The following is a 24430-nucleotide window of genomic DNA, read 5'->3' as shown; positions in this document are numbered from 1 at the left end:
ATCACGATATTGATATAATATCGATATATTGCCCAGCATTAATAATTAAGTACAATAAGGTCAAGTTAGTTAAATTGTGTCCCCAGGTCCCACTCAGTCCTGTCACCTTCTAAACATGTGGGACATAACACAAGTCACATGATCAACAGGAAGTAGCATCATTTGAGTCTCCTGAAGGACAAAAGTAAGTTCTCTCACTTTATATTTATGTATTTTTAATCGTATCGTATAAATGATCATCTCAATATCAATCCTGTAACCTGAATTATTTCTTACTTTTTAAAGACATTTCCAGGTAAACCACTTGAAGGTGCAAAGTGTTCTCGTGCTATTAGCATTGATGCTATGTGGCTACATTTCATGTATTTGCTAATGTTATGCTAAACACTCAGTCCTGTCTTTTTCCATTGAAAACAAAAAAAAGAATGATTTCGATCTCTCGAGATTGCTTTCACAGCTTTAACAGTTAAATATGAGTTATTAGACAACACTCATTTTTACAGTTCTGAAAAGAAACATAAATACGGAACTTTTATTTTGAAAAGTTACAACGTGCAAATGTCACCAATTCAACGGAATGACAAATGCTGCTATGGCCGTTCTCTGCTTCCGTACATGAGGGTTCCCCGGTATGTTCTCTATTTTAGGGGTATCGAACGTCTCTGGCTTTAAACAAAGACCCAAACCTCCACCAAGACAGATGAGGAACAGTGAAAGTCTGTCCTGTATTCGGCTTGTAGTACTTTATACTTCTGTGTGAGACCACTACGCCATCTATCGGTTAATGACGAGCAACGCAGCGAAACTAAGAAACAAACATGGCGCCGCTCAGCTGAAACAGTACGTTACACTTATTTACTGAAGAGGAACACGGTTTATCCGACGAAGAACTGCAGCCGAGGACAAGGTAAGCTGCAGCTAGTGCTATAAATGTATCATGCTATCACAGTTAGCTCGCTGAAAACTGCTAACGTCACTAACGGCTAAATGACCCTAAAATATATCACGAGACTGACCTCACTGAGACATTTCTGTTGACATCAGCTCACCGTGTGTTTTAATTGATGTTAGTCTGTTTTATGTCTAACCAGTCCTCAGTACGACTCAAGTATCTCATCTTATTTTACAGTATTTTCTTTATTCCTGATTAGTTTTTATTTAAGTGGATTCAGTGTTTCAGAACCAGAATCCGGTGTGTCGCCAAGTACACATACAAGGACTTTGCTTTGGTGTGATGATGCATTGAAACAAATTACAATAAATAAAATAAGTATGCTATTGGAAGAAAAAGAGAGAAATATGTACAATGTAACTGTTTCAAATAAAGGAGCTATTCAGGAATGTGCAAGAATATATTCTAGAGGACGTGCAAAGGTATTAAGTATTAGTACTAGTATAATACTAGTATTAAGAAATAATATGCAATGAAAAATAGATAATAGTCTGTTAATGTAACACAAACACAGATCCTCACTTTAGTTGGATATTGTCTCTGTGGGTCAGTAGTCCAAGTAAAGTGAGGATTAAATGAGAAAATACGACTAGAATAGTTTAATATGCAAGAGAATTGTTTCTGTTTATAACACAGGGAGTTTATTCTCTGCTGCACCGGGTCGCTTTAAAATATATAAATGAAGACTGTACCCTCTTCTCCAGGCACCATAAGTCACACTTGGGAGAAGTTTTCCTTCAGGACATTTCTTTCCTGAGATCTCTTTGGTTATTTGGTTAAATTGAGGAAAAGATGAGCTTTGAGTTCAAATAAACCCGAAATTTAAACTTCCATGTGCGTTTAGACAACTGACGACTTGCATTTTACGATATAAATATCCTCAGGGAACATAAAACTGCTTTAATGTTGTTTTAATGCACTTATTACATTTACTTGCACTACTTGTATTTATATTCCCTTTTGCAGCAAGGAGCAGGAGACCCAGTGTCTCGCTGCTCTGCTTCAGCCTCGCTCCTCTCCTTTACGCTGAGTCCTCGGTGCGTCATGTCCAGGCTGGCGGTGGTCTGTGGCGGCTCCAGGGGCATCGGGCGGGCGGTGTCCCGCCTGCTGGCCGAGAGGGGCTGCAGGGTGGCTGTTGTCTCCAGAGACCAGGACGCTGCCAGAGCCACCGTGGCATCTCTACGTGGAGGTACGGAGACGCGCTGACACACACGTGTTTCAGTCAGCAGCACAGAAACATCATCAACCGCACAAACAACGTAGCTGCTGCTTCTTGTTTCTTTAACAAAGCAAGTTTATTCATCCAGAACAGTTCAAACAATTCAAATTACATAAAACATCAAAAGACAAAGTGCAAAAGAAACTCATTATTGAAGTTCATGTAAATACAATTTAAAAAAAAGGTAATTGAGGAGCCAAGAGAATAGGAAATATAAAGAAGCTTAAATCCAATAAAACAGAATAAAAAGATATATTGCAGTTCAGTTTATTTTTACAGTAGAATTGTAACACATTTATGCAGAAGGTCGAGATGCACTGTGTCCAGAGGAGGCTTTGAATAAACGAAAAGAAAATACATAAACATAAATGTTTGTTGTGCCTCCAGAGTGTGAGCTGTGAGAACTGTGTTGTTTCTCTTCAGGTCATTAATTCAATACTTCTATTAAAAACATTTCTGTTCTGTTGGTGAACGGTTCCATAGTTTGAACGCAGAGCACTGGTTTGTTTTATGTAACGATGCATATATATATATATATATATATATATATATATATATATATATATATATATATATATATATACACACACACACACACACACATCATGTATATAAAGCAGTCTTGTGGGCATTAACGTGCTCACAGAGCTTCTGTTTCTTCTCTCCAGTCGACCACGTGTCTCTCAGCTGTGACGTCTCCAACGAGCTGGAGGTGAAGAAAAGCTTTGAGACGATCCAGAAGACGTGTGGAGACGTCTCTTATCTGGTGAACGCTGCCGGCATCAACAGGTGAGCAGCCGCTCCGCCTCACTGCCCTGATCACCTCCTGCTGTGAGGGAGACATCGCTGCATTATCGCCAATGTGACGCATTCAACTCAACCGAGTGTCTTCTGCAGTGGAAATAACATGTGATGAAGCCTGCTGTTGTTGTGATGGCCCACTGAAAGAAATACAATGCTTTAAAAATGGACACATTCATCAGGCAGAGTAACGACTTTAACTCGGGTTACATGTGAAACAAGGCTCCAGACTAACTTTTTACGTGTTTGTTTGTTCAGGGACGCTCTGCTGCTGAGGACCAAACCGGAGGACATGTTGGCCGTGCTTCACACCAACCTGCTGGGCAGCATGCTGACCTGCAGGGCGGCGCTACGCAGCATGCTGCGCACTCAGGGAGCCGCCATCGTTAACATAGGTACTACTGATAACTCTGGATCCTCCATGACGAGCATCATGTGATGCATCACCAGATGGCAGTGTACGTCTTCTGCTCTCTTTACAGCAAAGACCCAAACTGTTACTTTCTGCTTTTGCATGTTTTACTGCATTTATTTTCTTAGTATGCTGAGATGAATAAACCAGTGGCTGACTGGAACTTAGGAAACTGATTTTAAAAGAGAGAACTTAAAAGTGTCTTTTGTGCAGAATAACACAGAATGACATAAATCATAAAAAAACAAGTTGAATTTCTTCAACAATTTCTTTGACAAAAATTGTCCTCCTCTCTCTCCTCCCCTCTCTCCCCTCTCCTTGATAAAATATCACAGTTTTAAGCTTCGTTTTGGCTGCTTTTTCTGATGGAAGCATTTGTCGTGATGTATTCAAGGACCGTCAGAAAGATGAAAATCTGACGATTATGAGGGATGTTTACAGTTTACAGCCTGTAAACAGCCTGTTGTGTGTTTGCTGTTTGCAGGCTCTGTTGTGGGCCTGAGAGGGAACGCTGGCCAGTGTGTCTACAGCGCCAGCAAAGCCGGTCTGCAGGGCTTCACGCTCTCTCTGGCGAAAGAAGTCGCTTCACGTAACATCAGAGTTAACCTGCTGGCTCCAGGTACAAGTACATCCTTCATCTTACCTCCTCTCCTCATGGTCTTCCTCACCTCCTCTCCTCTCATGGTCTTCCTCACCTCCTCTCCTCTCATGGTCTTCCTCCTCTCCTCTCATGGTCTTCCTCCTCTCCTCTCACGGTCTTCCTCCTCTCCTCTCACGGTCTTCCTCACCTCTTCTCCTCTCACGGTCTTCCTCACCTCTTCTCCTCTCACGGTCTTCCTCACCTCCTCTCACGGTCTTCCTCACCTCCTCTCACGGTCTTCCTCACCTCCTCTCACGGCCTTCCTCACCTCCTCTCCTCTCATGGTCTTCCTCCTCTCCTCTCACAGTCTTCCTCACCTCTTCTCCTCTCACGGTCTTCCTCACCTCCTCTCACGGTCTTCCTCACCTCCTCTCACGGTCTTCCTCACCACCTCTCCTCTCACGGTCTTCCTCACCACCTCTCCTCTTACGGTCTTCCTCACCTCTGCCCTCTCTCACACTTCCAGGTTTCATCCGCACCGACATGACGGCCGGGCTGAAGGAGGAGGGCGCGGTGGGGGTGCGCTCCGTCCCGCTGGGGAGGTTGGGTGAGCCGGAGGAGGTGGCCCAGGCTGCTCTCTTCCTGCTGGAGTCCTCCTACGTTACAGGACAGGTGCTGGTGGTGGACGGAGGGCTGCAGCTGGCCATGTAGGGAAAGAGGACCGATGTGAGGCAGGTGAAAAGCCTCGCTCGGGTCTTGAGACTGTCGAGGAAGTGGTTAACACAAAGAGCTCTGATGACGAGGAGCATCTGACTGAAGACGACTTCATGGCTGAAGCTGAATGTTGCTCTGTGGTCACAGATTTAGAGTCGTCACCATCTTCAGTTCACTGAGGTAAACTGCCCTCACAAAGTACGTGCTGTTGCATGTTATATGTATGTAGTATGCACACAGTTCGGACGTACTACTTCATAATGTTGAGCATTGACCTCTGACCCTCTTGCTAACATATCCGTCGCATCTGTCTGTCTTCTGCTGTGCAAAGGATTGTGGGTCAGGAAAGCATTCTGCATTGGACACACTATGACATTGGGATGTGTTAAATCTTTAATGTCTTGAATAGAGATATAACTAGCTGCTGTATGTCTGAGTGAGAAGGTTCTCCATTGACTCTCCTCTGTGTGTTGCATACATCTGCATTGTGTGAGACAGATGTTGGCCCACAGTGAACAGCCTGTACATTAAAGGTAACGATGCAATGATTATATGACTCGTGTTTGGTGCAGAGGGGTGTTCACTGACCTGTTTTATAATCCGAGAAATAAACATTTGTGTTAAACACAGACCCAATTTCAGACATAAAACCAAAAACACACCAACAAAACTATTGTCTTTGAGTCGAGGGAACAGAGAGTAAAAACGCTGACTCATTTCTGGCTTCTAGGACTCATTCCTGCAGTCTTGTATGCAAACTCTGTGCGGTGGTGTTTGTGCAGGTCGGACGGGCAGAGTTGTGTTGGTGAAAAAGTGGTGGCCCCGGGGGCTCGTGGTACTGTAACGCGTCCCTGACGGTAGCATCGGTACTGTAACGCAACGTGAATCTTTGCACAGGTTGTGAAAAGGCCGTAACTTGTTGTTGACACAGGAGACACAAAAGCCATGTCTCAAGAGGATCCCTGTCCAGCTGCCCACTTGTCTTTCTGCTGAGTCACTCTGTCCAGCTGCAGCAGGCGTGGCCTAATGTGTGCGTGACAGTCCCCCCCCCCCCCCCCCCCCCCTCTCTCTCTCTGGAGAGACCCCCTCACAGCCAGTGAATGTCCCCCCAGCCCACCTCTGGAGGGGCCCATCATAGGGGGCCAGGCATGTCGGGCTGCAGCTGGAGGACATTAGAGGAAGAGGAGGAAGAGGAGGAGGTGGAGGTATTTCTAGCTCTGGGAACAGTGGCGGCTGGTCAATAGAGGGCGCTAGGGCGCCGCCCCACCTTATTATATGATATTATGTTATACAGAATATTATTATATGACACATATATATATTATACTGAGACTAAAATAAGATGTCCTGACGTGTTTGTCAAAGTGTTATTTCGTGGGTTTTTTCGTGTTGGAATGAAGGTTTAATATTTAACGTGTTTGATACCTTCATGTTTTTGCATTAAGTGATCGTGGGATGTTTGCTGAGATTGATTGGATGTGGCACAGCCCGACCTAGAACCTGCTCCACCAGCTCCACTGTCTGGGAATGTTTAGAGTGTCTGGTTACAGCTGTGGATGGACGGGGTCGGAGGTCACTTCCACTGAAACCTGCTGTTTACATCCAGAAGGTGTAAGAGATTCCTCTTGAAGTCGTGGATTACATGAACACCTCGTGTTTCCACTGTGGCTGTCCATGTGTTTCTTGGTGTTGTTTTAATTGGAGCCTGCCAGTCTATGAAAACATCTCACGCTGTCTCTGAAGAGTTAGATTTTTTATTAACTTTCATAACCTAAAATAATATCAGGAGAAACAATCCATATACAGGCATTGATTGGCATAAAAATGTGCAAACACAGTAACTGTCAGCTGATGCAAGCTCTGAACAGATAATATAATATTACAGGTGATGAAAATAGTAGATATAAATATACCTTGTTGTTCACTTTCTACCAGCTCAGTGTTTTCTGGGGGGGGGGGGGGGGGTGTACATCCTGGTCGTTTGGCACTGTGTGTACGTTTCCAGAAACAACATGCAAATAAGTTGTGTTTTTGCATGAATCCTAAAAGTGATTTAAGGCAGTAAATACATTTATCAAACGTCATGTACAGAAAGCATTGTTTGTATCAGCGAACAGAAGGTTCACATATTCACATACGTTTAGTTTTAACGTCAAGATTGTCGGAAGTTTTTTTTTCTTTTTCATACAAAAATAAATTGGACAATCTTTGATGCGTGTGTAAGTAAACTGAAACCTTTGACAGCACCCTCTGTTGAGTGAGATCAGTTCAACCCTTTCAAAATAAAACATCAAAGAAAGAAATCACTGAAATAAATGTCCCGTTGTTCAGACACTCTTACTGTGGACTAAAGCTGCCACTGCAGAAATTAAATAAAAAAAATACATACATTACTTCATAAATAAAAGAATATTAACATATAGCACATGCTATGTACGTTTATTTTTTTCAATTTCTGTCTCACTTTATTTTCTTTTTTTAATTAACCTGCACATTAAATGTTCATAATTGAGGATTTTATTTCCACATTTCTTTCATTCTTTTATTTATTCAGATATGTATGGATGTATTTATTTATTTATTATGACAACTTCAGTCTTCCAGACATATCAAGTGTTAACTTACATCACGGAAACCTGTTTTTTCTTCTCCGTCTTTTAAATCGAACCTTCCTCAACAAACATCTCATTCCTGTTCACTAAACCTCATTTATTCTGCTGAAAGAAACAGAAAGACGTTGTGTTTGTTAAGGCCCGCCCTCTTTCCACGTCTGTCAGCTCGTCCATGAAGACGGTGAGACTGATGCACAGTCACACACTGGAGATCAGCGCTGTGCTGCACGTGATAAACAACCATTCGGTCTCTTTTAACACACAGCTGTGCTACGCAGTTACAGTATTAGTCTGTGTATCACTTCAACTCAGTAAATCCTGTGTTTCCTTTTTCTTAACATCATGAGAGGCACTTAAACGAGCGCACAGTTCGTGAAACCTTCCAGAGCACATTTGTGAACAGTCCGTCCTCGCGGTTTAAACACTTCAATCATATTTCCAGGTCCAGTTGGTAGAATGAAGCAACGGAGGATGAGTTCTGTGATATAATGGGTTTGTGTCGTACTGTAAGAACCATATGAAACCCTTCTGTCGTTCAATGTCCCTCAGGTGGTTATATTCTGCCCCCTCGGCGCCGTCGTAAAGTATTTTGTCTCAGGAGAGCTGGGAACCAGGGCAGCGTTCAGGGTTATTTCCCCCCCCCCCCCGGTGGTCTCTACAGGTCGTCGCTCTCCACCAGACCGCCGGGCTGCAGCGGGCTGCAGTCGGGGAAGAAGGCCGCCTTCACGTCCAGCCCTCTCTCCGTCAGCGCGGCGTAGCGGCTGGTGGACGGACGCACTTTCTTGGGCTTGGGGAGGTTCGGCTGCTGCCACTGAGCTGTGGACGGAGCAGAGGGGGGGGGGGGGTTCATAATGTGAAGAGAGGAAAACACAAAGAAATGCGGAACATTAAGCGCTGTGTGTGTTTTTAAACCACTTTAGCTGAAAATGGTGACTTTCTTCTATTGGTTGAAACTGGCTACTGCAATTGAATTGAACTATTGGCTGATCTGGAGGCAGGTACAGCTGCATTCTCTCTAGTGGCCACCAGGGGGCGACTCCTCTGGTTGTATAGAAGTCTATAGAAAATGACTCTACTTCTCTCTTGATTTATTCCCTCAGTAAACATTGTAAACATGAGTTTATGTCTCAATCTCTAGTTTAAAGTCTTCTTCAGTACAGCATGATGTTCATTGAGTACATGATGGTTGATATGAAGCAGCGTGTGCGTCTTTAGATTGAACGTACTGTTGACGTCGAGGCGCGCGGTGCTGGACACGATGCCGGCTTCATTCTTGGCTGACACGGTGTACCAGCCGGCGTCTTCTTTCGTGGCTGGCTGGATGATCATACACAGGTAGCCACAGTTGTCCTGGTGCATGCTGGGAAAAAAGGAAAAATGACACGTATTTAAAAGGGCCAGTGTTTAGGATTTGGCGGCATCTAGCGGTGAAGTCCCATATGTGTCTTAAAACCTGCGTTCTCTCCAATGTCCACCAGGGGGCGACTCCTCTGGTTGTACAGAAGTCGATGAGAACATATTTACCTGATTCTGTCTGTGTTGTGAGTGAAGGACTCGTTCTCCCTCTTCCAGAAGATCTGTGGGTACGGAACTCCTGTGACGCGACACTCCAGTCGCACAGGATGCCCGTCGGCCACGCTCGTGTTCTGCAGCTTCTCCACGAATGTCGGGGTCTTGTGCATCTCTTTGGCTGCAGAAAGAGTGAGTTAATGAGACCTTTTCTTTCTCCAACATCATTTCCCACCGCCGCTGCCGCTGCCGCTGCTGCTGTGTTCCTGTTTTTTACCTGCAACGATGAGCTCCAGGTTGAAGGAGTTCTGCCCGGCTCGGTTGCTGGCGATGCAGGTGTAGATGCCGGCGTCGCGGCTGGTCACGGGTTCGATGACCAGCGAGTGCACGCCGTTCTCCCGCACCAGCATCTTGTGGGCGGAGTCCGGGCGGATGGTCTGCCCGTTCAGCTGCCACATGAGGTCCGGAGTGGGCAGGCCGCTCACCTGCAAGGTGGCAAAAAAAACAAAAAAGCATGAAGATTGACTCGGTGTGTGAAGTGCTTGTTGGTCACGTGCTTGTTTTTGTTGGAGAGAATGAGGACATTCGCTGCATGTGTTCAGAGGAGGACGTGTGTGTTGATTGGGAGGATAAGAAGCAGCAGCGTTTGGTTGATCCGTCTGTGTTGTGTTTGGGCGCTTTGTCTCCGGAGTATGAGACAAAAAGAGCCGTCTCTCTCTGCAGAGAAGCCTACTCCACCTGGAATATGTGCTGATATGTTTACAGATATCAAAAAGGGAGATCAGACAGTGATGAGTATTTCTGGAAGCGGCCGGATACACTTTTTGAAGTCGGGACATTTTGAGCACGGAAAGTTTGGAAAGCCGCAAATGATGTGGAAATAAATATTTGCTATAAATATCTGTGACATTAAGAGGCTCTGTAGGAATGGAGACTCTCAGCTTCGTCTCTTTACAGCGAGGTGCGTGTGTGTTTTTATCTTATTACATGTAGCAGCTTTCAAAGAGTTGCTGGAGGTGATGGAGATAAGAGAGAGAATGAGCTGGAGGGGGGGGGGGTAATAAACCTGATCCCACTCAATCCCTGAAAGACGACACCTCGTGTGTCCTCCCCGTCTGCTCGGAGGCTTTCAGAACGCGAGGAAGTGATGAAACATCTCTGCTAGGTTGTTTTTTTAGTTCTCCAAAAGAAGCTGGAATGCACGGAAAAGGGAAATGTTCCTTTGGCAGCGCTGACGTGGAGCCTCCCTGAAAGCAATGCAGACGCTGAATTAAAGGGCGGATCTGAAAGGTCTCTCTCTATGACTGTGATTAACAGCTTCTCTTTGGTCTATGAGAAAATGACTCTACTTCTCTCTTGATTTATTCCCTCAGTAAACATTGTAAACATGAGTTTATGTCTCAATCTCTCGTTTCAAGTCTTCTTCAATACAGCATGATGTTCATTTAGTACATTATGGTCCATTTAGAGTCACACAGACCATAAAGCAGGGGATGCTTTAGGGCGGGGCTACTGTGATTGACAGGTCTCTAATAGAGACGTATACGGCGTCTCTACGTCACTCCTCCGCAGTCCAAATGTGGTCACTGTCGTTATCGGATGCAAAAAAACAACATAGCGACGGCTGTAATGCAAGATGGCTTCAAATCATCAGTCCACAAACCAATGGTGACGTCACGATGACAACGTCTACTTCTTATATAAAGTCTGTGAGTCAAACAGGAAGTTAGCATCGCACTGGTTCCCTCTACAAATCCGTTTTTTAAGTTTTTAAAATGTCCTTCAGTCAGCAGCACCGACCGACCAAACTGTGATTTCCATCTTTTACCAACTGCATCACATAGTTCACCCTCGTGGGCACAGGTTGCCCTCTCCGGAGTGGAGGGTGTGTATGTACCTTGCAGTCCATCCGGCACAGCCGGCCCTCCTGAACGATGAGGTCACCGGGCGCCTGCAGGAAGTGGGGCCGGAAGTGGCGCTCTTGAATGTTATCGTTCTCGTCACCGCTGTCTCTGGACCTGGACCTGGGCCTGACGGAGACGGGGAGACGCACCGCATTTAGGATTGAACATCAACAAGTAAAAAGACACATTCTGTAAGAGAGTATCACCAAACACCAGCTTTTAGAAGTGTTTCCTTTGAGTGTAAAACTCTCTTTCAGAGCATGAATACTTTTTAAGGAGGAGACACAACAGCAAAAACATCGTTCTTCATGTGCTGGTCAATGTAGAGATTTTGGTCTGTTCTTCTTCCATGATTCATGCGTACTTGTGCATTATATATTTGCCCTTTCACAGACATAATGTATTGTAGGACCCTTTGTTCTGCTCTGGTGTCCTTCCACTCCGCTCTTTCCTGATCTCAACTGGTGTTTGTGTGATTCTGGGCTCTAACAATGACATCACCGCTGAGAGCGATCGGTATCTTCTCTCTCAAAACGTCTCCGAGCTCGAGGAGCGTTCGTCTAGCTAACAGCAGCCTCTGTGATCTCCTGAGCATTTTATTTTGGATGAATGCTCAACTGTCTAAATATATATACGAGAGCGATGAAACACAGGTGTTCCACACTGACCCAGCTCACAGCAAACGTTTGTGCAAATAGCAGCTTCTTGGGAAAAACACGCCATCAAATGTGTGAACAGAAGTCGTGCAGATGGCGACCAGCCTGCTGCACATGTGTCAGCCAGCATGCCGGCACCTCTGAATGAACGCTTGGTGTCTCTGTCCTCACCTGCGCATGTGTCCGGGGGCGGAGCGGGGGCTCCGGCCCCGCTGGTTCACGGCCTGGACCATCATCCTGCCGGTGCAGCTCACCCTGCCCTGTGAGAGGGGAGAGAGAGACATGAAGGGAGGGAGAGAGAGCCTGAGGAGTCGACACTCTGAAAATGTGAGCGTTTGAGCTGCAGGAACAGCCTGAAGCACTCGTGAACGTTTGACCCTCGTGAGGGCTTCTGGTGACTTCGGCTCACCTCGGGGTTGCCGGCCATGATGGTGTAGTTGCCGTCGTCGTCCAGCGAGGCCGCGGCGGTGTGCAGAGAGCAGCTTCCATCGGCGTCCCGGCTGATCCGGTAGTGCTCGCTCCTCTTGGAGATCTGCTTCCCGTCTTTGAACCAGTAGACCTGAAACACCAGAGACGCAAATCTATCAGACGACAGCTGAACAGGCTGAGCCTGATACTGAAGTCGGGGGCTTTATTTTGGTCTGTTTCTCTTCCATAACACGTCTTCTTTCATGAATAAAACATGGAGAACAGATTATTTTATATCTATTAGTTATATTTGTAACCTAATAACTTGTAGTGTCTTCCCTTAAACAACAATGATTCATCACTAAACAGTTTAATGTGCTCTTATCTCTCCTTCTTATCTCTCTGCTTTTCCTTTATTTCCTCGGTTCATTCCGAAGCCTGTCATCACCGAGCCATTAGTGAGCCTCCGCTTATCTACACACCCTCCATCAACACCGTCACACACGTACAATATCTACACCCTCCATCAACACCGTCACACACGTACAATATCTACATCCTCCATCAACACCATCACACATGTACAATATCTACATCCTCCATCAACACCATCACACATGTACAATATCTACACACCCTCCATCAACACCATCACACATGTACAATATCTACACCCTCCATCAACACCATCACACATGTACAATATCTACACACCCTCCATCAACACCGTCACACATGTACAATATCTACACCCTCCATCAACACCATCACACATGTACAATATCTACACACCCTCCATCAACACCGTCACACATGTACAATATCTACATCCTCCATCAACACCATCACACATGTACAATATCTACACACCCTCCATCAACACCGTCACACATGTACAATATCTACACCCTCCATCAACACCATCACACATGTACAATATCTACACACCCTCCATCAACACCGTCACACATGTACAATATCTACACCCTCCATCAACACCGTCACACATGTACAATATCTACACACCCTCCATCAACACCATCACACATGTACAATATCTACACACCCTCCATCAACACCATCACACATGTACAATATCTACACACCCTCCATCAACACCATCACACATGTACAATATCTACACACCCTCCATCAACACCGTCACACATGTACAATATCTACACCCTCCATCAACACCGTCACACATGTACAATATCTACACACCCTCCATCAACACCATCACACATGTACAATATCTATACACCCTCCATCAACACCATCACACATGTACAATATCTACACACCCTCCATCAACACCGTCACACATGTACAATATCTACACCCTCCATCAACACCATCACACATGTACAATATCTACACACCCTCCATCAACACCGTCACACATGTACAATATCTACACCCTCCATCAACACCGTCACACATGTACAATATCTACACACCCTCCATCAACACCATCACACATGTACAATATCTACACACCCTCCATCAACACCGTCACACATGTACAATATCTACACACCCTCCATCAACACCATCACACATGTACAATATCTACACACCCTCCATCAACACCGTCACACATGTACAATATCTACACCCTCCATCAACACCGTCACACATGTACAATATCTACACCCTCCATCAACACCGTCACACATGTACAATATCTACACATCCTCCATCAACACCATCACACATGTACAATATCTACACACCCTCCATCAACACCATCACACATGTACAATATCTACACCCTCCATCAACACCATCACACATGTACAATATCTACACACCCTCCATCAACACCGTCACACATGTACAATATCTACACCCTCCATCAACACCATCACACATGTACAATATCTACACCCTCCATCAACACCGTCACACATGTACAATATCTACACATCCTCCATCAACACCATCACACATGTACAATATCTACACCCTCCATCAACACCGTCACACATGTACAATATCTACACCCTCCATCAACACCGTCACACATGTACAATATCTACACCCTCCATCAACACCATCACACATGTACAATATCTACACATCCTCCATCAACACCATCACACATGTACAATATCTACACCCTCCATCAACACCGTCACACATGTACAATATCTACACCCTCCATCAACACCGTCACACATGTACAATATCTACACCCTCCATCAACACCGTCACACATGTACAATATCTACACACCCTCCATCAACACCGTCACACATGTACAATATCTACACACCCTCCATCAACACCGTCACACATGTACAATATCTACACATCCTCCATCAACACCGTCACACATGTACAATATCTACACACCCTCCATCAACACCATCACACATGTACAATATCTACACACCCTCCATCAACACCATCACACATGTACAATATCTACACCCTCCATCAACACCGTCACACATGTACAATATCTACACACCCTCCATCAACACCGTCACACATGTACAATATCTACACACCCTCCATCAACACCATCACACATGTACAATATCTACACCCTCCATCAACACCGTCACACATGTACAATATCTACACACCCTCCATCAACACCATCACACATGTACAATATCTACACACCCTCCATCAACACCGTCACACATGTACAATATCTACACCCTCCATCAACACCGTCACACATGTACAATATCTACACACCCTCCATCAACACCGTCACACATGTACAATATCTACACATCCTCCATCAACACCGTCACACATGTACAATATCTACACACCCTCCATCAACACCATCACACATGTACAATATCTACACACCCTCCATCAACACCGTCACACATGTACAATATCTACACACCCTCCATCAACACTGTCACACATGTACAATATCTACACACCATCCATCAACACCATCACACATGTACAATATCTACACACCCTCCATCAACACCGTCACACATGTACAATATCTACACATCCTCCATCAACACCATCACACATGTACAATATCTACACATCCTCCATCAACACCATCACACATGTACAATATCTACACACCCTCCATCAACACCATCACACATGTACAATATCTACACCCTCCATCAACACCGTCACACATGTACAATATCTACACACCCTCCATCAACACCGTCACACATGTACAATATCTACACACCCTCCATCAACACCATCACACATGTACAATATCTACACCCTCCATCAACACCGTCACACATGTACAATATCTACACCCTCCATCAACACCGTCACACATGTACAATATCTACACACCCTCCATCAACACCATCACACATGTACAATATCTACACACCCTCCATCAACACCGTCACACATGTACAATATCTACACACCCTCCATCAACACTGTCACACATGTACAATATCTACACACCCTCCATCAACACCATCACACATGTACAATATCTACACACCCTCCATCAACACCATCACACATGTACAATATCTACATCCTCCATCAACACCATCACACATGTACAATATCTACACACCCTCCATCAACACCATCACACATGTACAATATCTACACACCCTCCATCAACACCATCACACATGTACAATATCTACACACCCTCCATCAACACCGTCACACATGTACAATATCTACACATCCTCCGTCAACACCATCACACATGTACACTATCTACACATCCTCCATCAACACCATCACACATGTACAATATCTACACATCCTCCATCAACACCATCACACATGTACAATATCTACACACTCTCCATCAACACCATCACACATGTACAATATCTACACATCCTCCATCAACACCATCACACATGTACAATATCTACACACCCTCCATCAACACCGTCACACATGTACAATATCTACACATCCTCCGTCAACACCATCACACATGTACACTATCTACACATCCTCCATCAACACCATCACACATGTACAATATCTACACATCCTCCATCAACACCATCACACATGTACAATATCTACACATCCTCCGTCAACACCATCACACATGTACACTATCTACACATCCTCCATCAACACCATCACACATGTACAATATCTACACATCCTCCATCAACACCATCACACATGTACAATATCTACACCCTCCATCAACACCGTCACACATGTACAATATCTACACATCCTCCATCAACACCGTCACACATGTACAATATCTACACACCCTCCATCAACACCATCACACATGTACAATATCTACACACCCTCCATCAACACCGTCACACATGTACAATATCTACACACCCTCCATCAACACTGTCACACATGTACAATATCTACACACCCTCCATCAACACCATCACACATGTACAATATCTACACACCCTCCATCAACACCATCACACATGTACAATATCTACATCCTCCATCAACACCATCACACATGTACAATATCTACACACCCTCCATCAACACCATCACACATGTACAATATCTACACACCCTCCATCAACACCATCACACATGTACAATATCTACACACCCTCCATCAACACCGTCACACATGTACAATATCTACACATCCTCCGTCAACACCATCACACATGTACACTATCTACACATCCTCCATCAACACCATCACACATGTACAATATCTACACATCCTCCATCAACACCATCACACATGTACAATATCTACACACTCTCCATCAACACCATCACACATGTACAATATCTACACACCCTCCATCAACACCATCACACATGTACAATATCTACACACCCTCCATCAACACCGTCACACATGTACAATATCTACACACTCTCCATCAACACCATCACACATGTACAATATCTACACACCCTCCATCAACACCATCACACATGTACAATATCTACACCCTCCATCAACACCATCACACATGTACAATATCTACACCCTCCATCAACACCATCACACATGTACAATATCTACACACCCTCCATCAACACCGTCACACATGTACAATATCTACACATCCTCCGTCAACACCATCACACATGTACACTATCTACACATCCTCCATCAACACCATCACACATGTACAATATCTACACATCCTCCATCAACACCATCACACATGTACAATATCTACACACTCTCCATCAACACCATCACACATGTACAATATCTACACACCCTCCATCAACACCATCACACATGTACAATATCTACACATCCTCTATCAACACCATCACACATGTACAATATCTACACATCCTCCGTCAACACCATCACACATCAGCAACTCCGAACCCTCATGACTGCCTCCACAATAATCAGATAACCCTCAACTGCAGCATCATCGGACAGAAGCGTGTCCCAAAAAAAGTCACATTCTGTTCGAGAATATCAACAAGTTCCAGCTTTTAGAAGTGTTTAGTTTGAGTTTGAATATAAAACTCCATTTTGAAGTGTGAATACTTTTTAAGAACGCTTGTTTGGATGTAAGAGGAGACACTGCATGCATACTCTGGTCAATTTAAAGGTTTTAGTCTTTTTTTCTTCCATGAAGTGGAAAGAAAGCATTTATTTTACTACTTTGTCTGTTTGCGTCTGTAGATTTATCCTAAATTCACCAAATGTTACCATTACATAATGCCTCATTTGCATATTGAAACATAACATCATGACTTAACATCAACGGTGTTCTAATCATTCAGCCTCTCACCTTTGGTTTGGGGTCTCCGTGGACTTTGCAGGAGAAGGTGACCGGCATGCCCTCGAACACCTTGTAGTGTTTGAGCTTCTGGTCCAAGGCCGGCGCCGCGCCGCGCCCGCCGGAGTCTTCGTCGTGCTGCACGTCGTCGTCCGATTCCTCCACCGGGGAACGCTCCAGACGGAATTCAATCTCGCTGATCAGACGCTGCTCGAAGCTGGACACTTTGTATTCCTGCAGAAGAGAAAAGGTTCAGCGACAGAAATACCAGCAGGTTTCAACCTTCAAAGGAAACCGTGTGTCAGAATTAGTGACATCTAGTGGTGGAGTTGTGAATTTCACCCAAATAATACCCCTTAGCTAAGCCCCCCCCCCCCCCCCCCCTTTCTAAGTGTGTAGAGAAGCATGGTGGCCTTCAGGTAGAGAGTTCTCTTTAGGGTTTAACTAAAAGCTACTCTCATCAATACTCGGATCTTCTCCATGACTAAATAATTGCTTTTACATGTGAGCAGAAACATGCCGGTGCAAGATGGTGGACTCCGTGGAAGACGTAGATATTTTCTAAGCGAAATAAAACACTACGATTCTTAGTTTCAGGTGATTATACACCGATTAAAACATAGTTATGAATATCATATTCAATATCTGCCTTAAATGTTACACACTGTTCCTTTAAGAGCGTGCAGAAAGCTATTTGTTTGCCCTCACACACCCATTAACCTGCCTTCATTGTCACCCAAACTGCCAACTTTCTCTCCTAACTTCTCCCTTTGCCTAGATGAGCCACTCCCCCCCCCCCCCCCCCCCCCCCCCCAACCCTCCATCAATCTCTCATCGCCGCTGAGGGAACAGCGTTGGTCCGATGACACACCACACAGATTAATGACAGGCCTGGAGGAGCAGCTGCAGAAGCCGCGCTCATAACGACAGCAATCACCCGAGCGGCCCGTCCCGATCTACCGAGGTATCATCCCGCAGCGTGCAGCTGCTGCAGCACCTTCCTCATCCAACAGTTGTCCTTCCTTTCTACAAAGATTGAACCTTAATTGCTGCTTGATTCTCCAAATGCCGATTGGAATGACAGCATGCGTTGCGTGATGCAGAACAAAGTGCATGAAAACCAAAAACGTGCTGACGGATGCTGCGATCAAGCGTGAACATGCTGCAGCATCTGACTCGATTCAAACTCCCCCACACTGTACCAACTGTACGAAACACACAATCAGCTCCATTCTGTGTGCAGACACACCTGTTTGTGAACGGACGGCACAGAAAAACAAAATGCCTTTTGTGTGCCGTTTGTTCCCTGATCAGCTGATTTCCCGCTCTGGTCAAAGTGAACACATCCGAGCTCTCAGTGGTGGTTTACATGTGCACGTGTACACACACAGTGAATTTAAAACACCAGAGGGTGACGGAGAGAAAACAAGAGGTTTCAAACACCTTTTGAGGGAAAGATTCTCTGTCTGACGACTTGTCTTCCTGTTGAGAGAAACACATGTTTGTTGTGCCGTCACTGAGCATCACACACTTGTTCTGTGTGTGTGTGTGTGTGTGTGTGTCAGTGCATGAAAACGTTTCTTGCCCGTAGTGTCGTGACTTTACATTAATTTGTCCAACATAAAAATGTAAATGCTGAATGTAGAACCAACAGTGTCTGTTGGTGCTACGTCCACTCTGACACCTTATTCTGGTGGCTCAGTTGGACAACACCGGCCTTCAAACAGCGCGTTAGCAGCCACACTGGTTCCGACCAGCTTGCATCAACAGAGCTTTTTATGGAGGGCTCTGGAGGACTTGACTGTGTTTATACCCTGCTTTCATAATTCCCTCTTCAGCAGTGTTTACGGGGGGGGGGGTGAAGGAAAGCCGGTAGTCATGAGATCGGAATGACTAACTATCGCTGGAGAAAACAGAAAGGTGCTTGTGATTTGTGTTTCAGAAAGAAAATAACTGCTGGTGTCGACATGTTGCTCAATGTTTCCATACTCAGCCCGTCTCCTAAAAATACAACGTATATCCTCGTAAAAAGATTCCTATGACATCTTACGAAAGAGTTACTTTTCACGCGTTTTTCAACGAAAGTTCAGCAACATGTGACAATTTCATGAGATACTTCGTTCGGTTCAGGAACAGATCGTCGGTTTGCGTTAAAATAAGTTGCAATGATTAAATTCGGAAGTGGATATCGTGGATATCGTTTGCTTTTGACGCATCAGAAATACGTTTGGACTTAGTGTGCGGAGGTCGGTGTCGGGAGGTCGGGGTGGTGTTTTGGTTCAAAACAGGACTTTCACCGCGGAGCCTGCTGTTCGTGTGTTCTCCAGCAGTTTTAAGTCGTAACATGATGTCTTTTTGTTTTTTTCTTTACGAAAGCGAACCCAGCACTTTTGTAGTGTAAACTGCTTAAAAATTCAACCATAATCCAGAAAAAAAGCATTTTTCCTCGAAATATATTTGAGAATTTATTTGTAACTGCAGGTGATTTTGCAGGAGACGGGTTGCCGTGCCTGCATGATGTCACGTGAGTGTGCGTGTGAGCGCTTCCCCCTCCAGGTGTGTCTGGGTAGGAAACAGCCAGCGTACCTGTGTGACCGGCTCCTCCTCCGGCTCCGGAGTGTTTAACACTGTGGCGGCGTTGTCGGCACCCAGCAGCCTGCGAGCCATCTTCTCCTCATAGGTTAACTTCTGGAAGCAGGGATTAATGGAGTCAGCGGGGGGGAGGGGTTAGTGTGTGAGTCGCAGAACACACACACACTTATACACACCATCGGCTGTATCTTGTGTTAATCGAACATGTATGCAGAAAACATGAATTTATTGAAGGCTGCATGGCACAAAAAGTCTAAAATGGTTTCTTCTTCATGAATAGTTGCACGACTTGTTAATCTGAGTTACTGAACACGCTCATTCTTCTGTGCACACACACACACACACCTGTTGACCATTACTTATGCGCTCCTCCTTAAAGCGCAGTTTTCTCTCCAGGTCCTGGATGACGGCGTCCTTGGACCCTTGGATGTCGGAGTCGGAGGCCAAGCGCGGCGTCCTGGTGACCGAGGACTTCCTCGGGAACGCTCTGCTGAAAGAGGGACAACAAAGCAGGAAAACATTCGTCAACGTTAAACGCAGCGGAGACTCCTCTTTCCTCTCCGGACCTCTCACATCCAACCCTTATCTGGCTGTAAGCATTCCACCACACGTCTTCTTATCTCTCACAACAGCAGCAGGAATGCCGGGGGGAGAGGGGGGGGGGGTGATGAAAAATGACTGGCAGAGAGTTTAAAGACGGCCATCAGAACATCAGAAGAGGATTATCTACACGACTACAGAGTTCTATCAGCTAAATATGCATCTTCCTGCAAACATGCCGTGTAATAATGTAAACATGTCATCTTCCATCCCGCAGACATCCCGCCTCCGAGTTGGCAGCAGGTCTATCTGACGGGGAGCGTGACTCTCCGGGGGACTCGCTGTGTTTAAAGGACTCGCAGAAGTGAGGGATACTTACATCGTCCCGTTGCCTTTAGGGAGACCCAGGGCGTTGACCGTGGGACTGCCGGGGGAGGAAGGTGTGGAGGGCAACACCGAGGACAGGAAGCTGGAGGCTGGAGACGGAGGGACGGAGGAGAACGGCGAGGACATATCCGAGAGGGCCGGAGACATGGGGACGGGCGGAGGAGGAGGAGGTGGCGGCGGAGGAGGAGGGGGGAAGTCTTGGGCGGGGCCCGTTGGGGAGGACAGGTTGGAGCCGAAGAACGGCGGCGGAGGAGGCGGGAAGGAAGGGGAGCTCGGAGACTCCACGCTGCCGGCCTTGGTGAAGGGGGGCACGGTGACCCTGGTGAAGGGCTTGTGCGAGGTCGGGGACGACGTCGGGGACGACAGGCCGGACCCCGAGGAGCCGGAGGTCTGGGTGACGTAGCCCGCCCTGCCGGGGCTCTGGGCGGCGATGAACTGCTTGGGCCGGGCGTAGTTGAAGGTGCTGGCCTGCATGGTGGCGCTGCTCTCCAACTCCTGGAAGGAGGGAGGAGGTGGGAGAGGCGGAGATGGCGGAGAAGGAGGAGGCACTTCCTGAGCCGGTTGCTGAGGCGGAGGCGGGACTTCCTGGATCTGCTGTTCCAGCTGTTCCTGCTGATGCCAGACGGCTGCTTCCTGTTGCTCCAGTAGAATCTGGTCCTGCAGCAGCTTCAGCTGGGTCGCGTTCCTGCGAAGCAGAATCATGGCCGTCAGTGACGGATATCAGACAATAAGGTGTGTTTTCATCTGGACTTCATGGGGAAACTGGGAGTAACACGCTTGTAAAAATGTTACAAAATCATGCAGCTGTTGTCAGTTTATGCATGAAACTATTAACTGGTCGCTGTCCAACTGTAGTCAGAACACAACTGGCAGACACGGCAGATGTGCACAATGTAGAAAGGAACACAGAAAGTTGTGAACATGTTGATAGAGAGCTGCAGGGACGACGTGTTTATCTTTGCAAACAGGAAGTGAGCGTCTCGCTGGTTCCCTCCACAAACAGCCAATAAGGATTCTTTCATTGGATTTTGGGTTATTGCAGAAAGCAACCAAAGGTTTGTGATACTTCTATCATCTCAAATGAACTCCACTTTTATGATGTTTGAAGTGTAAAGTAAAAAGCTAACGTTCTATAAAGGAACTCCACCACGGTGACGTGACTTGGAGGACTAGTGTTCTAGTGAGGACGTCTAGTCGTCTCATTCACACTCCAGAGGGGCGTTTACTGACCTGTTTTATCATCAGAGAAATAAACGATAAAATCTCTTCAGCTTGTGTTAAACACAGACCTGATGTCAGACTTCTAACCATCGACTGCAAGTCCAAAAACATGGACTCATTCCTTCAGTTTCTTTCTGGTGTGGCTGTTTGTGCCGGTCGGACGGGTTCGAGTCGTGATGGTGCTTGCAGGGCCTTAAAAAAAGCCTTGAAAAAGACAGAGCCCCGGGGCTCATGGCACTTTAATGCAACCTTGTACTTGAACCACTCACTTCACCAGAGCGGTATTTACTGTTTGATATAATATCATGTCTGGTTTATGGACTCATTCCTGCAGCACATAAAGGATTGTGAAGCATGACATCAGCACGTGGTTTTTCCTCCGGTCAGAAGGTGACGACTGTGTGTGTGCGTGCGTGCATGTGCGTGCGTGTGCGTGCGTGTGTGTGTGTGTGTGTGTGTGTGTGCGTGCGTGTGTGTGTGTGTGTGTGCGTGTGCGTGTGTGTGCGTGTGCGTGAGAGAGTTCTTGGAAGGAAACCGCTGCTCCAGCAGCAGGAACTGATAGGTTATCAGCCTCTAACCTCTCACAAAGACTTAAAAAGTAAAAAAAGCCGGCCTGTTGACAATACATCACGGTTAGTGAAGGACTCGAGAGATGAAGTGGAGCAGAGAGAAGAACAGCTCTCCCCTAATGGACTGTATGAGGTGTGGCTGCTGCTGTTTGAATGAAGGAAACGGGTTCATTTACAGAGATGAGTCCTGATGATGAGATATTGTTTCAGGCCTGGTTGTCCAGCCCCCCCCCCACCCCCCCCCCGCCCCCCCCCCCCAGCTTGGTTGATTCTTTGTCACGTCATCGTGGGAGAGAGGGAGTTTTTATTTTCTCCGAGCGTTGCTAAGAGAGAGCTCTACGTGCACCACGAGGGTTTTCCTCAAAGAAGACTAACTTGAAAAAAGCACAAGACAGAAGTGAACTCTTAGAAGTTCTCCTGGATCTTCAGAGAGTACGAGGCTGAGCGGAACCGACTGAGCATCGACTGAGCATCGACTGAGCATCGACTGAGCATCGACTGAGCATCGACTGAGCATCGACTGAGCATCTACTGAGCATCTACTGAGCATCTACTGAGCATCTACTGAGCATCTACTGAGCATCTACTGAGCATCGACTGAGCATCTACTGAGCATCTACTGAGCATCTACTGAGCATCTACTGAGCATCCCAGCGGTGCGTGCTGTCGGCAGTCCACCAGGACTCGGGTTCACGTGCCCCCAAACCGGTTCCAGATGTTGAATAATTTGTGGAGTCTTTGGACTATTTTTCATCTGTGAGAATGCCTCTCCCCCTTCAGCCTCCCCCCCTTCAGCCTCCCTCTCCCCTCTTTAGCCTCCCCCCCCTTCAGCTCCCTCTCCCCTCTTTAGCCTCCCCCCCCCTTCAGCCTCCCTCCCCCCCCCCCCTTCAGCCTCCCCCCCCCCTTTCAGCCTCTCCCCCCCCCTTCAGCCTCCCCCCCCCCCCTTCAGCCTCCCCCCCCCCCTTCAGCCTCCATCTCCCCTCTTTAGCCTCCCCCCCCCTTCAGCCTCCCCCCCCCCCCTTCAGCCTCCCCCCCCCCTTTCAGCCTCCCCCCCCCTTCAGCCTCCCTCTCCCCGTTGACATTTGAAAACAACACACTGGGTTTTTCACAAGCTGACGGTTGCAGCGTAATGCAACACTTCCACCAGCAGCAACATGACGACTCGTCCGTCCTGGAGTTGTTTTGGTCGTGTGCTTGCCTGCAGGTGTTAACTTCACCTTGAGAGCACACAATCGATCCCCCCCCCCCCCCCCCCTGTTTTTCTTTACATTCTCCAGAGCTCTCCCTCTCAGGCCTCCACCAGAAGAAAAGAGTGCTTTTACAGGAATAGTTTGGCTCCGCCGCGCTCTGCAGCCGTTTCAATTCCTTTTTTGGCGTTGGTGTTTTTCTCTGAGCGCCCTGCCCGTCTGCTCCAGAGAGGAAACACACTTCATTTCCTCGCCGCCTCATCCCTCACAACCCCCGACACACCGCTTTCACCTCCTCAGCACGAACCTCCTCAAAGACCTGCGCTGCATTCTGTTCTGGACTTCTGTTTTTGACGTTTAGTGAAACGTTGTGAATGTACGAGCAGCAGGCAGAGCGGATCCATCATCCCTTTGCCTGAAAAGGTGCTCTTTACTTTCTACTAATAGAAACAAGCGCCTTCATTCACCACC

General features: G+C 46.5%; 2 protein-coding genes across 15 annotated transcripts in view; one reads left to right on the top strand and one right to left on the bottom strand.

Annotated features, from left to right (window-relative positions):
• The first annotated feature begins 809 nt into the window (after positions 1-809).
• cbr4 (carbonyl reductase 4) lies at positions 810-6744 on the top strand. Its single transcript, XM_079267334.1, has 6 exons — positions 810-907; positions 1919-2141; positions 2840-2960; positions 3231-3367; positions 3869-4003; positions 4491-6744. The coding sequence occupies exons 2-6, from the start codon at positions 1997-1999 to the stop codon at positions 4673-4675; spliced, it is 723 nt and encodes a 240-aa protein (XP_079123460.1). The 5' UTR covers positions 810-907; positions 1919-1996; the 3' UTR covers positions 4676-6744.
• The window catches only part of palld (palladin, cytoskeletal associated protein), a 66854-nt gene continuing 48840 nt past the window's right edge, over positions 6417-24430 (bottom strand). For 4 of the 14 annotated variants that reach the window (XM_079267317.1, XM_079267326.1, XM_079267323.1 and 1 more), the window contains 13 exons: positions 20975-21667; positions 20401-20545; positions 20050-20151; positions 18907-18945; positions 18713-18790; positions 17476-17697; positions 11769-11918; positions 11531-11619; positions 10697-10829; positions 9077-9284; positions 8815-8980; positions 8517-8650; positions 6417-8106 (listed from right to left, as the gene is read on the bottom strand). In XM_079267317.1, the coding sequence (XP_079123443.1) occupies positions 7946-8106; positions 8517-8650; positions 8815-8980; positions 9077-9284; positions 10697-10829; positions 11531-11619; positions 11769-11918; positions 17476-17697; positions 18713-18790; positions 18907-18945; positions 20050-20151; positions 20401-20545; positions 20975-21667 (2320 nt within the window). In that variant the 3' untranslated portion in view covers positions 6417-7945. The remainder of the gene's footprint in view (positions 8107-8516; positions 8651-8814; positions 8981-9076; positions 9285-10696; positions 10830-11530; positions 11620-11768; positions 11919-17475; positions 17698-18712; positions 18791-18906; positions 18946-20049; positions 20152-20400; positions 20546-20974; positions 21668-24430) is intronic. The other 10 variants (XM_079267328.1, XM_079267322.1, XM_079267330.1 and 7 more) reach the window with 6 other exon arrangements.

This window comes from Melanostigma gelatinosum (assembly GCF_949748355.1).
Source record: "Melanostigma gelatinosum genome assembly, chromosome: 4".
Classification (NCBI taxonomy): domain Eukaryota; kingdom Metazoa; phylum Chordata; class Actinopteri; order Perciformes; family Zoarcidae; genus Melanostigma; species Melanostigma gelatinosum.
Note: the sequence above shows the minus strand (reverse complement) of the source record. Positions and strands in the feature narration are given on the sequence as shown.